The following is a 16,896-nucleotide window of genomic DNA, read 5'->3' as shown; positions in this document are numbered from 1 at the left end:
GGGGAGGGAGGAAGATGGTTCTCATCATTCACCTTCGGTGGCTCCCTGTCCTTGCTCCTCCTGGCGCCCCCCACAGCTCCCATTGGCCACAGTTCCCAGCCAATAGGCTGGGAGCCACGGAGTCAGCGCTCGGGGAGTGGGGATGGAGATAGTGTGCCTGCAGAGCCACCTGGCCATGCCTCTACCAGTAACAGCAGGTATGGAGAGCCACTGAGGGGAGCTGCCAGAGGGGAGTACCCCTCCCCGCATCCTGAGCCCCTCCCGTGCTCCAATCCCCTGCTCCCTCCCAAACCCAAATTCCCTCCCAGAGCATGCCCTGCAACCCCTCCTATGCCTCAGCCTCCTGCCAGTCCCACACCAACTGCACTATAAAACAGACTTTCTGTGCAGATCAGAAATACCAGTTTATAGAACTTGCCAGTTGGGGAAGTGCCGGATAAAGAGCTTTTACTGTAATATGGAAACATGCCAGAAGCATTTGGAAAATGGTCTCAATGGGTATTAGTTGTTCTAGCGGACAATTTATTTTTTCTAAAAGGACACAGATTTCAAGTGATTAAGGGGGAGAGAGTAGGTGCCCACTCCCAATGACTTTCAAAAGGAATTAAGTGCCTAACCATCATGCGTGCCTTTGAAAATTTTATATCATATCCAGACAATAGCTGTATTAAGACGGAGTTAAAATTTAGAGTATCTATCAATAATTGGGAGTAAAACGCATTACATGAACACGGGAATTACTTCCAAAGCAAATATTACAAATCCAAGAATTCCTTGTTAAGGTTCAGCTTCAAATACGTTAAAAGATTTTAAAGGTGTGAAATCTAGAAAAATTAGATATACATACTCCTGAAAATCTCAATATTTGATGCAAGGTTATACGAGGAGATTGTGGCCCCAACTGCTATCTGCTGTGTGCAGAGTACAGTAAACATGTTATGCCGCAGCTTATCTATTATATACAGCCAACACATCTTTTAGTGAGTCAGCTATGCCACCCCCAGAGGTTCCTTACTTTTATAGACTCGTAGACTCATAGACTAAGATCAGACGGGACCATTATGATCATCTAGTCTGATCTCCTGCACAGTGCAGGCCACAGAATCTCACCCACCCACTCCTTAACAAACCCCTGACCTATGTCTGAGTTATTGAAGTCCTCAAATTGTGGTTTGAAGACCTCAAGCTGCAGAGAATCTTCCAGCAAGTGACCCATGCCCCATGCTGCAGAGGAAGGTGAAAAACCTCCAAGGCCTCTGCCAATCTGCCCTGGAGGAAAATTCCTTCCGACCCCAAATATGGCGATCAGTTAAACCCTGAGCATGTGAGCAAGACTCACCAGCCAGCACCCAGGAAAGAATTCTCTGTAGTAACTCAGATCCCAACCCATCTAACATCCCATCACAGACTACTAGGTAATCAAAGATCAGTTGCCAAGTTAATTGCCAAAATTAGGCTATACCATCCCCCACATAAACTTATCAAGCTTAATCTTGAAGCCAGATATGTCTTTTGCCGCCACTACTCCCCTTGGAAGGCTGTTCCAGAACTTCACTCCTATCCCGGTTAGAAACCTTCATCTAATTTCAAGTCTAAACTTCCTGATGTCCATTTGTTCTTGTGTCCACATTGGTACTAAGCTTAAATAATTCCCCTCCCTCCCTAATATGTATCCCTCTGATATATTTATAAAAAGCAATCATATCCCCCCTCCACCTTTTTTTGGTTAGGCTAAACAGAGTAGACTATGTTTGTGACATAGCCACCTAAGAACCATCCTAAAAGATCACCAGTCAAGGAACCCAGATTTCTACTTCCTTTGGGCACTGTGGGGAAGAAGTTAATACATTATCCCTTCAATCAGCCCAAACTGACTTTTTTTGCTATCAAGAATGAGGATGCATGAGATACCATCTGGGTGCTACTATAGCCTTGTCACCTTCCTCTGGTATCTCACCAGACATAACATGACACTCACTCCCCAACCTGATTTGGTGCAATTTCAGATATTTACCCATTTGCCAGAGCCCCTAGAAATTCAAGCTGTTTGACACCTTGGAATTCAAGGAAAGGGCACAAGTGCCTTACTGATTAAGAGAAACCAGAGCGGGCAAAGGGCTTGTAGGCTAGGCCATAGATCGTCAAACAGATCCAAGCAGAGTGCAACCATCTTTCCTTTTTTTATGGTTAGATGGAGGACACTAACACTTTGCTGTAACAGGAAGTCTTAATACAGCAGAGGTTGAAAATCATTGTCTTAAATTATATTTTGGATTTCTAGTGTCAAAGCAAGGATTTGAATACTATAGTCAGCCTTCCCTGAAGTTTTTAGTGGACTCAATCTGTTAAGGACTATATGGCTCTGGACAAACACTACATGCCCATTACCTTTATAGGTGTGATGTATTCTCATGTATTATCACAATATTTGAGTTGCAAACATAATAGGGGCATTTATGTTTCAAGTACTTTCATTGGCATTTGTAAATCTCACGGAAGCACTTCTATTGGAACTGGGTATTTTAAAAGCTCATCTTTACAAAAAAAATTGGGCCAAATTTGACAGAACTATCATTAAACCATACCCTAGAATCTCTGAGGACAGCTTCCACAAACGCATGAAACTGGATTTTTCCACTGGATACTAGATTGGCCTGTGACAGAAAACTGAAGAAAATCCAAACAATTTGTTCTTCTTGAGTCATGACAGTGAAAAACTCCTGGTTATCAGGCACTAACTTGCTCTGTTGCTAAGTCTACTGTCACCACACTATTTGCTACTACACTTTGGGGTTAAATAAAGAGTGAAGTGTAACAGTTATCACAAATGAAAGTTGCTGATAGTGCTGTTTTTTCCTCTAGCAGAAAACGAAGGTTTGCCTTCACTGCAACCGATGGCTTGAGTTACTACACTTAAGCTCGCCTAGCCTAGACAGCTCAAGTGAGAGCAGACACACTAAAAATATCACTAGAACGACACAGGTTAGCAGATGAGCTGATGCATCCCACTACATTACTAACTTGAGCATCAGCAGCACTCAAGATTCAATCCACCCTCCAATTGAGCAGAAAGCTGGTGCTTTCAGCTGCAGCTAACTCAAGCTAGAGATGTGTGTATATGAACAGGAATAGGTTAGCAGCACCACTGAAGTTAAACATAAGTCCTAAGATAATGGACCTACGTTCCCTACCATGGGGAAAAGACCATGATAATTGCTGGTGATGAATGAAAACAAAACCGACCCTGACTTTCATATCCCCTGAGTTTATATAGTGGACAAACTGATTTTTCTTTGTCAACCACAAGCTTTTGCCATAAAATCATTGAGACATGAACATAGCACCCCCACACAATACCATTTTAACAGTCATTTTCAGACTAGTGCTGTGCTTGAAGACTGAGTAACAAGTATACCTTTTTTCAGTATCTGAAGAAGTGATGTCAGGTCAGTGGCTAGAAAGATATTGTGACGGGACAAGGCCAGATGGCTATAAGAAATTAGTGAGAAACAGGTATGTTAGCCCCAGGCTAAACAAATCCCTGTTATCATGGTAACCAAATGGCACTTGCTCCAGGTTAATCAAGACACCTGGGGCCAATTAAGGTCCTTCCAGAAAGCAGCAGAGACAGCTAGGTTGACTGGGGATTTGGCTACAGTGGAGAGTTGCAGTGCTGGTGGTGGCTTTACAGCGCTGCAACTCACTCACCATCCACACTTGCAAGGCACATACAGCGCTGTATCTCCCTGGATACAGCGCTGGCTGTACTCCACCTCAGCCTGGGTAATAACGACTGCAGCGCTGGTGATGCAGCACTGCTCCGCCAGCGTGGCCACCAAAAGCACTGTTATTGGCCTCCAGAGGTATTCTGAGGTATCCCAGAATGCCTGTTCAGCCACTCTGCTCATCAGTGCGAACTCTACTGCCCTGGCCTCAGGTGACCCGCCCTTTAAATGGCCCGGGAATTTTAAATATCCCCTTCCTGTTTGCTCAGTCAGGTGTGGAGTGCAATCAGTGAATCTTTCCAGGTGACCATGCCTCCACGAGCCAAATGAGCCCCAGCATGATGCAATGGAAAGTTGCTGGACCTCATCAGTGTCTGGGGAGAGGAAGCTGTGCAATCCCAGCTGTGCTCTAGCCGTAGGAATTACGATACCTTTGGGCAGGTATCAAGGGCCATGCTGGAAAGGGGCCATGACTGGGATGCATTGCAGTGCAGGGTGAAAGTGAAGGAGCTGCGGAGTGCCTATTGCAAAGCCTGCGAGGGAAACTGCTGCTCCGGCACTGCTCCCACGACCTACCATTTTTACAAAGAGCTGGACGCGATACTTGGGGGTGACCCCATCGCCAATCCGAGGACCACGATGGACACTTCAGAGTGGAGGGGGAAGAGGAAGGAGGAGGAGGAGGATTGGGGGGGAGAAGGAAACTGAGAGTGAGGGGTGGGGGAAGACACCCTGGAGTCCCAGGAGGCATGTAGCCAGGAGCCCTTCTCAAACCAGGAGGAAGGTAGCCAGTAGCAACAGCCAGTACTTGATGGAGGACAAACAGAGGAGTGGGTTCCCGGTAAGCAGCTTTTATTTTCAGGATGGAAATTTTTCGGGAGAGGAGGGAGGGTTCTGCATGCATGCATGCCTAGATGTAGAATAGCGAGGGGTGGAGGGACCACTGCTGCACATAGGCAAGCTGCATAGGAGCCAGGGTGGAATCTGCATCGCTGTTGAAGACCCTCCCGCTCTTCCCAGGTGACCGGCAGCAGCGAGATATCTTCCAGGATCAACTCCTGTGGAAAATGTTGGGAGAGTGTTCAGTGTAGGTGCCCCCTGCAGCTGTTTGCTTTCCCCAGCACACACAAACTTCGAGGACAGTACAGCCCTGAAGCAATCAGTCCCCCTTACTTACCATTTTGGGGCTCCTGTGAGTTGTGTGTGCTCTCTTTGGTATGGGAAAATTATGCTATTGCGAAGAATGTTACTCCTTCACTGTGTGGGAATAACTGTCTGAGATATAAACAATGCTGCCTATGTTAAATGTTGCCTTTTTTGGATTTCCACAAGCAACTTTGAGTTCTCGGCTGCCCGTGTTATCAACAGCTCAAAGACTCCAAAACCTCCGGAAGAAGCCGAGAAAAAGCAAAGACGACCTGCTGCAAGCAGTTATGGATCACTCTGCCACAGAGAATCAAAAAGTGCAGGACTTGAGGGAAATGGAAAGCAGGATCCACCAGAAAAACACAGCGGCCAGGAAGAAAAGCACAAAGCAGCTGATAAGCATCCTGGCGCGCCAAACGGACTCTATCCAAGCGCTGGTAGTCATGCAGGCAGAACACTACCGTGCCGGCCCCTCCCCATCCCAAAGCTCTTTCCCTTGTGCCCCAATGTCAGCTCAAAACCCCCTTCCCCAGCATCCAGGTTCTTACCACCACCAGCTGCCCCACACCTGTTACATTCACCAACCAGCCTGGGAACTAAGGACCCTTACCCTCTGCACTCAAATCCAAGGTCACCATGCAGTATAGCCACCTCCTGAAGTGGCAGCAGTCATTGCACAGCACTTCAGAAAGGAAGGACACTATTCAAAACCTGTGACTGTACAGTTCCCCACCCCATCCCCTCTGCCTTTCAGGTTCCCAAAAAATGTTGTGTGTCTGCTCAATAAAGTTATTTTCTTGTCAAATAAAATGAATTCTTGGCTTTTGAAAACAGTCTTTATTATTGCAGAAGTCAAGATTACCTTAGCCCGGAAGGGATAAGAAACAGGCACTGCAAATCAGCTTAGGAAAAAACGAGATTCCTACTAACACTGTAACCATTGCACTGTCACTCCGTGCAAGGTACAAAACATACTGTTTGGTGTTCAGCCTCAATTCCTCCCTCAAGGCATCCCTATCCTTGTGCCCTGCTCTCTGGCTGTGCAAAGGGTTCCGCCTCCAGGCGTTGAAACCTCGGAGGTCGATGCCTGACTGAATGTTTCAACACTCTCTTCACAATATTATAGGAGGGTACAGCATGGCGGAATATACCGCGGGGCTGCGCTTTCCCCAAGTCTAAGTTTCCCATAACAGAGATCGCCAGCCATCCCTTAAAACTGGCCAAAAGCACACTCCACAGTCATTCGGCACCAGCTCAGCCTGTAGCTGAACCGGTCCTTGCTCCTGTCAAGCTTCCCTGTATACGGTTTCATGAGCCAAGGCATTAACGGGTAAGCGGGGTCTCCAAGGATCACAATAGGCATTTCAACGTCCCCTACTGTGATCTTTGGGTCTGGGGAAGAAGTCCCTACCTGCAGCTTCCTGAATAGGCCAGTGTTCCGAAAGATGTGTGCATCATGCACCTTTCCAGGCCAGCCTGTGTTAACGTAGTGAAATGCCCACGGTGATCCACAAGCGCCTAGAGAACCATAGAGAAATACCCCTTCCGATTAACGTACTCGGATGCTGGGTGGGGTGGTGCCAGAATAGGAATATGTGTCCCATCTATTGCCCCTCCACAGTTAGGGAAACCCATTTGTGCAAAGCCATCCACAATGTCCTGCACGTTCCCCAGAGTCACGGTTCTTCTTAGCAGGGTGCGATTAATGGCCCTGCAAACTCGCATCAACACGATTCCAACGGTCGACATTCTCACTCCAAACTGGTTCCCGACCGACCGGTAGCTGTCTGGATTTGCCAGCTTCCAGATTGCAATAGCCACCCACTCCTCCACCGGCAGGGCAGCTCTCAATCTTGTGTCCTTGCGCCGCAGGGTGGGGGCAAGCTCAGCGCACAGTCTCATGAAAGTGGCTTTTCTCATCTGAAAGTTCTGCAGTCACTGCTTGTCATCCCAGACTTCCATGACTATGTGATCCCACCACTCAGTGCTTGTTTCCCAAGCCCAAAAGCGGCGTTCCACGGTGCTGAACATTTCCGTGAATGCCAGAAGCAATTAAGTGTCATACACATCAGGCAATTCGCTATCATCGTCAGACTCCTAATCACTTTGTATCTTAAGGAATAGCTCAACTGCCAAACGTGATGTGCTGGCGAGACTCGTCAGCATACTCCTCAGCTGTTCGGGCTCTATTTTCCATAGAAATTGCGCTGCACAGAAACCGTTGAGAGAGTCAAGATGGCGCCAAACATGGACAGAAAAACAGGGATTGCTGGGATGTGAAGCGATGCATCATGGGGCGCTGGAACAGGAAGCAGAATGACTCGCCCCCTCCGCCCCCTTCCCACAACCCACAGTGCCAAAATGGAGCCAAAATGGGACGAGGTGCTCTGTGGGACAGCTGCCCATAATGCACCACTCCCAACACCGCTGCAAATGCTGCAAATGTGGCTACACTCCAGCACTGGTAGCTGTCAGTGTGGCCACACTCCAGCGCTTTCCTTACACAGCCGTACGAAGACAGCTTTAACTCCCAGCACTGCACACCTGCAAGTGTAACCAAACCCTGGGACACGTGAAACCAATCACAGGCTGGATGAAACTAGTTAAAAACCTCCCAGTTAGTCAGGTGGACACACGTCAGGAGCCGTGGGAGGAAGTTGCACTGTTGGAGAGACTAATAGGGCTTGGCTACACTTGAGAGTTACAGCGCTGGTGGTGGCTTTACAGCACTGTAACTTACTCCTCGTCCACACTGGCAAGGCACATACAGTGCTGTATCTCCCTGGCTAAAGCGCTGGTTGTACTCCACATGGACGAGAGGAATACATGGAACAGCGTTGGTGCTGCAGCACTGGAGTGCCAGTGTAAACAGTGATTAATCTTACTATGCTGTAACTGACCTCCAGAATTTTCCCATAATGCTTTTAACTAAAAGAACTCTGTTTTGTTGTGATGCCTCTCTGTTTTGTTGTGAACTCAGGGCTCCCAGAGCTGCTTATCTAAAAAAACAAACACAGCAATTATTTGCTCAAGCAGAGGCAGGCAGGGAATGTCCACAGCTAGTGTTTGCTTGAGGAGAGAAACAGCACAGTGGGGGGGGAAAGGTCCATCAGAGCAGCTGCTTATCTGGTCTGAAGGCTATTTGCTTTTAAGAGTGAATGAGAGAGTGGTGGGAGAAGTGGTCGGAATTTGCAAGGCAGGGAACTAACAACACAATGTAGGCTCCAAAAATCCACACTCACTCTCTCCCCCTTCCCATGCTCCCTGTCACACTCCACCCCACCCCCCTCTTTTGAAAAGCATGTTGCAGCCACTTGAACACTGGGATAACTGCCCATAATACACCATTCCCAACACCGCGGCAAATGTGGCCACACTGCAGCGCATTCCCTACACAGCTGTACCAAGATAGCTTTAACTCCCAGCACTGTACAGCTGCAAGTGTAGCCAAACCCTGAGCAGCACACATCACATCAGGCACAAGGAAGGAGGCCCTGAGGTAAGGGTGAAGTGGAGCTTGAGGAAGTGGGGATTGCTGTGGGGAAGTAGCCCAGGGAATTGTACGCATTCTGTTTCTAAAAGGTCAGCTACCATAGCTGATATTGTTAGGGTCCCTGGGCTGGAGCCCAGAGTAGAGGGTGGGCCTGGGCTTCCCCCTTTACTCCACCGATTAATCACTAAGACTGGGAGACAGAGACTGTGCAACGGAGGATAGTTTCTCCTCACCTCCCTCACTGGCTTATGATGAAAATGGCTCAGTAGGCTGTGACCCTTGCCTCTAGAGAGAGAAGGGCTACGTGGAGAGTCACAGTGATTCTCTGAGGCTAGTGAAATCCACCAAGAAACAAAGGACCCACGGAGACAAGGACAGAGCTTTGTCACAATATGAAAAGTCATGAAAGGCAACTGTTCACTTCATAAACTTCACATATGTACAGATGGACTAACTCAGGCTGACCATTAAAACTTTGAAGAGAGGTTGAGCCAAGGGCTGGAAGGAAGAGGGTTTAGGATCCTGCAAGCTGGTGTCTGCCAGTCTTGATCCCATTCCAACTTATCTTCAGAAGTAGAAATATTAGAAAACAATAAAACTAAACATACTACAACATAAGCTGAAGACTACCACATCTGATCATGAAAAGTAACCATTTAGAAGACACTTAAATGGAAAAATCCTAGATTCATCTTTGATATACTCAGCACTAAGGGATTTAGATGTAGTAGCTCGCAGCCCAGGCATAAAAGTGTAAATTATGGAAAGTAGCAAAACTTCAGTTCCGTGCACATTTGTCATTTCTAAACAAGTCATATAGAGAATAAGGATGTATATTTTCCCGTCACAAACTAACTGGTAACATTTATACATCCAGAGGCATGTTCAAGCTTTGGGGAAATTCAAGCATCAGCATCCTGCCAACTGCAATGACAGTAGCATATCCTATATACTCATTCATAAACCGAATTTTTTTAAGTAAAAAAGAGAAGCAACAGAGAAGGAGGTCGGCTTATGAATGGGTATAGAGAGGGAGAGGTGGGACACAGCCCCTCCCGCCAACAGAGGCAGCAAGGAGAGGCAGCAGTGCCAGAAGGGAAGAGGCGGGGCCAGTGTGTCTGCTTCTGGACACGCTGCTCTCCCCCCAGCCTCCGAAACAGCTGCAGCTCCGGGGCTGGCAGGCTGCAGCCATGCCACTTGGCCCTGCCCCTCCAGAGCAGGCTGTGGCCATGATGCCTGGTCTGGCCCGCCGGAGCAGGCTGCGGCCAGGCCAGAGACATCCTCCCCGGCCCTTCCAAGATAAGATGGGATGGGACGGGGAGAGAGTGTGGGGGTCCCACGTTAAGGGGGGGTCATGGGGTTACTCCTCTGACTCCCAGCTTCTCCCTCCAAAAAGTTTCCCCAGCAATTGCTGTCCTGGCCCATCAGGGTAAGCAGCTGGTGTGCCAGGACATTTTGTTTACTTAGGTTTACCTCCGTACCTGCGGACACTCGAGGTAAACAAACCATCTTGGCTCATCAGCGGCTTATCCTCATGGCCCAGGAGCCAAAGTTTGCTTACCCCTGAATTATAGAGTGGGCTTATGAACAGGTCATAAAATTTTTCCATTTTTACTTATCCATCTTGGGAGGGTCGGCTTATAAATGAACCAGCTTATGATTGAGTATATTCATAGATTCATAGACTGGGACTGGAAGGGACCTTGAGAGGTCATCGAGTCCAGTCCCCTGTCCTCATGGCAGGACCAAATACTGTCTAGACCATTCCTGATACACATTTATCTAACCTACTCTTAAATATCTCCAGAGATGGAGATTCCACAACCTCCCTAGGCAATTTATTCCAGTGTTTAACCACCCTGACAGTTAGGAACTTTTTCTTAATGTCCAACCTAAATCTCCCTTGCTGCAGTTTAAGCCCATTGTTTCTTGTTCTATCCTTAGAGGTTAAGGTGAACAAGTTTTCTCCCTCCGCCTGATGACACCCTTTTAGATACGGTAAATCTTTGAGATCAAGAGGGAGAAATATCAAGACTTGAACATTTTTTGTTCTCCTGGAGTTGAGCAGCATGTTGGGCATCAAATGTTAACTGCTGCTAAATAATATTAAACTTCCACGCAAACCTCAACCCTCCAGCGATCCTTTCCAAATACCAATTTTGCTTTCAGACACAAATGGAGGACAATGGATGCTTAGTCATTGGATAGAATTGTTTCCCTTGACTAAATGTCTTGCTAATACTTTTATACAGAATCTGCTGAAACCTGCTCTGAGTATAATAGAAACGCATAGACCATGACTTGGACTCTTCATAATGCCACACCAAAAGTGTCATCACAAAAGCATAAAAATTAACCTGTTCAATATAAAATGTGCATGACAATTGCAACATGTGCCAAGGGACAGAGGGGAGATCTCCATATTCTGAGAAAAGACTATATCATGATAGCTTTCACTCATGTTACTGCCTTCTTATAATTTAAGAGGAAGTGTTTTATACTGCTGAAGGAATGAGAGTATGTGGGTACTCAGAATCTATGAAAAAAAATCAGGCTACTTATTTATGTGCTTTATATTAGGAACCCAAGTTTGATAATATTAAGAACCAGTAAGCGCTACAAATGTCGTTCTGTCTGACTCTCCAACACTGCAGAGGGCGATGTGTAAGAGGACAGTGTGCGGTCAAAAGTTACTATCTTTAAAAAAGGCATATTGCTAATACCTTTAAATCATTTTAATAGAATTTATTTTCTGTTTTTGGCTGACTTCTGGATTCCACTCTACTTAGACAAGGAAAACACTAGTCATTTTCAGTATCACCTACACTAGCACAATGCCAAGTTAACACTTGCCAGAGAATATTTAAAGCTAAACATGACTTTAAAATATGTATTTGGTTTTGTAAGACTACCATATCTACATTAAGTAGGTGGTCACATTCTTTTAAACAGAAGCTTCTCACTGAAATAGAGGGATGAGAGCAGAAGACGGGTTTGAGGACTCTGGGCTCATTTCCAGCTCTGCCCCCAACTCACTGAAGCAGAGTGAAATTTAAAGCCCTGAATGCTCAAATGACTATCTCCTCGCCACTATATTACGTAACAGCAACTAGTCATCAGAAGCGCTCAAGCTAGTACCTTAGTATAAAAAGAGGCTGTCAGCTGGGTGTTCTCTATGAAAAATGAACACAAAAACTTTCTTGAAACCACCCACCCCAGGGTTTCACACATCTGAGCTTCAGGGGAATGCTACAAAGCTTTGCTGGGGGGGTTTCTGGGAAGAGGGTTGGGGGCATCAATAGTGGCTTGGGAGGAATTGTTTTAATACCCTTGATGTAGTAGGAAATGTTGTTAGCAAGCTGATAATGTTTACTAGCATTGGCTGGCAAGGATCACTTATTACAGAGCTTGCTTTATGGTTGTAATTTTTCAAATTTTGCACAAAAAAGACAAGCATTGTAACAAATGACATTACTCAAGGTTGATATTTACCGAAGGATGTTACAAAAATACATGTGTATTTAAAAGGTTTGTGTTGGGTTTTGTAAAATCCTTCTAAACGTCTAACCTTACAACAATGTCCCCTTAAAATATCACTTGTGGTCTTCCTTTCTCAAACTGATGCTACTTTCTACTGGCCAGTATACAGGTAGTAAGTGAGAAAGCCAAGAACAAGCGTTGATGCTTAAGCAAGCATGTCTAGGTGTCCACTATTGCAAAGTGAAAACTCCAGGATGGCAGCCAGATTAGAATCTAACCTGGCTGAAATACTCAACATGGGGAAATTCAGACAAATAAGACCACAGAAACAGACAGCAGCTTTATGCAGAAGAATCCAAATGTTACTGCTTGCAGTTAGCTAGTTAAGTGACCTCAACATAAGTGTATTCTTTCAAAACAAAAAACCCTTTAGACATTTTCAATATTAGCTCTTAAAATATTACTAAGTTTGAAAGTCAGGAATCTAGAAAGTTGTACCAGTAGTTCAGAAAACTTTTGGAATGGCTAAGATTTTAACACCAGCCTTATCTTTGTCCCCTTACCCTTGACTACCATATATGATTCAGCTACTGTTACAGACCTCTACTATCCTGCAGCAAAGCTACGTAAGAGCATCTGAACTGCAAACCCACCCACTAATTAGCTAAAGTCAGACTCCTTCCATACACCCATCATGGGCTAAACCCCACATTACTTTATATATGGGTCACATGAGATCCTATCTTTTTCCATTATGTGGAATGGACATCGAGCACCATCACTTCTGCAATTAACTGAACCTGTACTGATCAGTGACCACATGCTCCCAACACATACCAAAGAAATGGTTTCCACATATACCCAATATAATAGGCCATGGTTCACCCTATCACTATCTTTTCTAAACAGCTTCATAGGCCAGAGATCCCCCTGTAACTAATATAGGCCAGAAAAAGCAGTTATCCTACAAGATTCCATACTACTGCACTGCACAGGCTCACACTCTCTCTCTCTGAAGTTACATTTTTCTCGTCTTAATTAGTGGAGTTCTAACATCAGCAAGGAGGAGATAAGCGAGGTCAAGGTAAAGAACCAGCACGGCTGCCTTACCAGTGTTTCTAGACTGATGTCCCAGTGTTTAATCAACTTGTATGAGAACCCTGACTTTCCTGGCTCCCATATTCTCTTTTACAGAGACTATCATATTTGCCTTTGTCACCAATCTGGCTGCTGGATTTGGGCTCAGAGGTTATACAGCAACACCACAAACTAGCAAAGCCTTCTTTCACTCCAGAAAATACAAATCTTCGTGTTTTCAGAAGAAACATTCTGCTCTGGCAACATTGACTAGAAATCAAAAGGTGGCAGCAAAACACTTTTCCACAGAAAACTCAAGATTCAAATCACAACCCCAAAAAAGACAAAAAAATCAGTGTCCAAAAGATGAAAACAAGGTAGGCTAGAACATACTATACTGATGCCCTGTATCAGTCAAGAGCAATTTAGTCATTGCAGGATTAATGCAGAGTCTATTTCTGGCCACCCAAGACTCAACATGTTAGATGCAGAAAAAGACCAATATGCAAGGATGACATCCAGAACGCACCCAATCTGAGTATTTTAAGAATTTACAAGGTAACAGAAACACGTTTGTGCTTGCTTCTCTTAGGGCAGGGGTGGGCAAACATTTTGGCCCAAAGGCCACGTCAGGGAATAGAAATTGTATGACGGGCCATGAATGCTCATGAAATTTGGGTTGGAGAGGGGGGTGGAGGGAGGGTTCTGGTTGGGAGTGCAGGTGATAAGGAGTTTGGGGTGTAGGAGGATGCTTTGGGCTGGGACTGAGGGGTTTAGAGGGCAGGAGGAGGATCAGGGCTAGAACATGGGAATGAGTGTTGGTTCCAGCTGGGGGTACAGGCTCTGGGGTGTGGCTGGGGATGAGATGTTTGGGGTGCAAGAGGATGCTGCAGGCTGGGATCGAGATGTTTGGGGTGCAAGAGGATGCTGCGGGCTGGGATCAAGGAGTTTGGAGAGCAGGCGGGGTGGGGAGAATGATTGGGGCAGGGGGTTGGGGCATGGGGAGAAGCTCGGGGTGCAGGCTCAGAACAGTGCTTACCTCAAGCGGCTCCCGGAAGCAGTGGCATGTCCCTTCTCCGGCTCCTACCTGGAGGTGCGGCCAGGCAGCTCTGCACACTACTTCATTCACAGGCACCCCTCTGCAGCTCCACTGGAACACTTAGGAGCTGGAGCGGGGCCGTACCGTGGCTTCTGGGAGCCATGCGGTGCAGCCCCCACCTGGCATCACAGCTGGAGCGGGGCAAGACCCAGCCCCTACTCCATAGCAGGAGCACATGGGCTGGCTTAAAACAGCTCGTGGGCCGCATCCAGCCCGCAGGCCATAGTTTGCCCACCCTGTCTTGGGGCACTTGGAATTCTTGCAGAAATACAAAATTCCCAGAGCATATACACATGAAACTGGAAGGGAATTGGGGGATGGAAAAAAGAGTCAAGAGCAATAAATGCCCCCTCAAAAAAAGCAAAAAAATACCCCTCATGGGTATTTACTTTCCCCATTAGCCTCTGAAAATTATCAGGGCTAAAACAATAGCTGGTGCACACTGCTATGTAAAAAGGAAATATTTCCTCTACCTCACATAATAGATTCTCCATATACGTTGTATTCATCTGATCCAAGACTAGATCAATCCAGTCACCTGCACTTCTTATGGGTTTCAAGTGAAAGCTGTCTGTCTACCGAAAAGGTAGCTACTTACCTTTCCATCAGCTTCTCTTTATCCCAGTTGAAATGGCTAAGTAGTATTCTGGTGATAGTTGCCGGATTCTAGAAAAAAAGAAAAAATATAATGTACAACAAACAGTACACTCTTGTAACTCAGTCCATGGGTGATCAGGGACCTGAATAAGGCTCTTGACAAGCAAACATGGAGGCCATGGATTCTAAATGTTTATTGACAAGTTGTACTGTCCTCATCTCCGCACTGGGTGAACTATTAGTCCAAACAGATAAACACATTTGAAAAATTAAATAGGCTTAAAATTTGTTTTGAATAAGCATTTTTCATAAGTGCTACCCTAAGAAATTCATTGAAGCAAAATGGAAAAAACTTTTGTAGACTCAATGCTTCATATAAGTCACCACAGCAGTTGACTTCATTTCTACTGCTTATCACTGAAGAGATAAGAGCGGTGAGGTAGTATTTTTTTTGGATCAACTTCTGTTGGTGAAAGACAAGCTTTCAGGCTACACAGAGCTCTTCTTCAGGTCTGGGAAAGGTACTCAAGAGTCACAGCTAAATACAAAGTGGAACAGATTGTTTAGCATAAAGAGTTAATACATTCTAAGGAACCAATGAAGGTGAAGTATCAGAAGGGTAGCCGTGTTAGTCTGGATCTGTAAAAGCAGAATAGAGTCCTGTGGCTCCTTATAGACTAACAGATGTATTGGAGCATGAGCTTTCGAGGGTGAATACATCATCCGAGGAAGTGCGTATTCACCCACAAAAGCTCATGCTCCAATACATCTGTTAGTCTATAAGATGACATAGGGACTCTTTGCTGCTTAATCAAGGTGAAGTGGCTTGTTAACACTCCTGCAAGTCATAGGACAAAAAAATTGGGTTAGTGGGTTACAGACTGTTGTAATAAGCCATAAATCCAGTGTTAAGACCATGATTTTTAGTATCTAGCAAAAATATGAATTTAAGCTGCCAGGCTTGTCTTTTGAAGGTGGTATGCAGGTTTCCTTTGAGGATGAGGACTGAAATCAGAGGTGGAGCGACTGTGTAAAAAATGGTCACCCAAAGATTATAGTATTTTTGTCTTTTAGCATTTTTCAGAGAGAGTTCATTCGAGAGCGTAATGATTGTTTGATTTCACCCACAGTTATTGGGGCATTTAGTGCATTGTATGAGGTACACAATATGTTGTAATATGCATGGGTAGGACCCAGGAATCTTAAAAGGTATGTTGTGGCAGGTATTGTTCATCACAGCAGTGGAAATGTGTCTGCCGGCTTTGCATTTGTTATGGTAGGGTCTGGTATCACTTTGATTTGGTAGGTCCTAATCTACGTGGAGCTTACTTCTAATGATGAACTTGGCAAGGTTGGAAGAGAGTTTGAAGGCCAGAAGAGGGGTTGGGAGAGATTTCTTTAAGGATGCGGTCCCCATCACATATGATCTGTAATTTAATGATATTCCACAGACCAGGATCAACCATTCACCAGGTGTCTGAAAGCATACCGTGGCTGTTACAGAAGGGACAAGACACATTATCTTGTTACACTTCCCTTCTCACATGATCAACTCGGACCCTAGATACATAAACTCACAACAACCCAATCATGTTTCTTCAGGAAGCTCTGGATAACAGTTATCTTAACATCCCACAAATATTTTCTGTTTAGTGCAAGCAAAATCAAAGTGAGTTAAGATCCATTTCTCAGTGGATGGGAATGACAGGAAAAGCCCTTGAAGTACTGGGGTGATGCAAGTATTGAACAGACAGTAGATAATCACGTAATTATGTCTAATATAACCATAAATATTTCCTGTAGTAACTAAACTGAATACTAAAATAGATGCCTGTTATAGCATGAGAGCTTGCCCTCAGAGCATCTGTGTCAACGCTGGCAGTGCGCTGCACAACAGAGTCAACACAGCCTTTGTAAAGGGAAATCATGCCTCAATCTATTAGAATTCTTTGAAGGAGTCAACAAGCCTGTGAACCAAGATGATTCAGTGGATATAGTGTATTTGGACTTCCAGAAAGCCTTTGACAAAGTCCTTTACCAAAGGCTCTTAAGCAAAGAAAGGAGTCATGGGATGAGAAGGAAGGTCCTCTCAGACCGGTAACTGGTTAAAAGCTAAGAAAGAAAGGGCAAGAATAAATGGTCAGTTTTCACAGTAGAGAAATAGTGGGGTCCCCCAAGAATCTGTGCTAGGACTAGTGCTGTTCAACATAGTCATAAATGATCTAGAAAAGGGGGTAGTGAGCTGCCAACTTTAGCACAACAGAATTACTCAAGATAAT

At 45.4% G+C, this 16,896-nt stretch overlaps 1 protein-coding gene across 4 annotated transcripts in view; it reads right to left on the bottom strand.

The window, feature by feature from the left end:
- ARIH1 (ariadne RBR E3 ubiquitin protein ligase 1) overlaps positions 1-16,896 on the bottom strand; it is a 152,513-nt gene that overhangs the window by 96,637 nt on the left and 38,980 nt on the right. For 3 of the 4 annotated variants that reach the window (XM_075069479.1, XM_032805327.2, XM_075069481.1), the window contains exon 2: positions 14,619-14,686. In XM_075069479.1, coding sequence (XP_074925580.1) covers positions 14,619-14,686 — 68 coding nt within the window. Of the gene's footprint in view, positions 1-14,618; positions 14,687-14,760; positions 14,942-16,896 lie in introns of those variants that run through there. The other variant, XM_075069480.1, reaches the window with a different exon arrangement.

This window comes from Chelonoidis abingdonii, chromosome 9 (genome assembly GCF_003597395.2).
Source record: "Chelonoidis abingdonii isolate Lonesome George chromosome 9, CheloAbing_2.0, whole genome shotgun sequence".
Lineage (NCBI taxonomy): Eukaryota > Metazoa > Chordata > Testudines > Testudinidae > Chelonoidis > Chelonoidis abingdonii.
The sequence above is the reverse complement of the archived record's forward strand: the minus strand, read 5'-3'. Positions and strand labels throughout refer to the sequence as shown.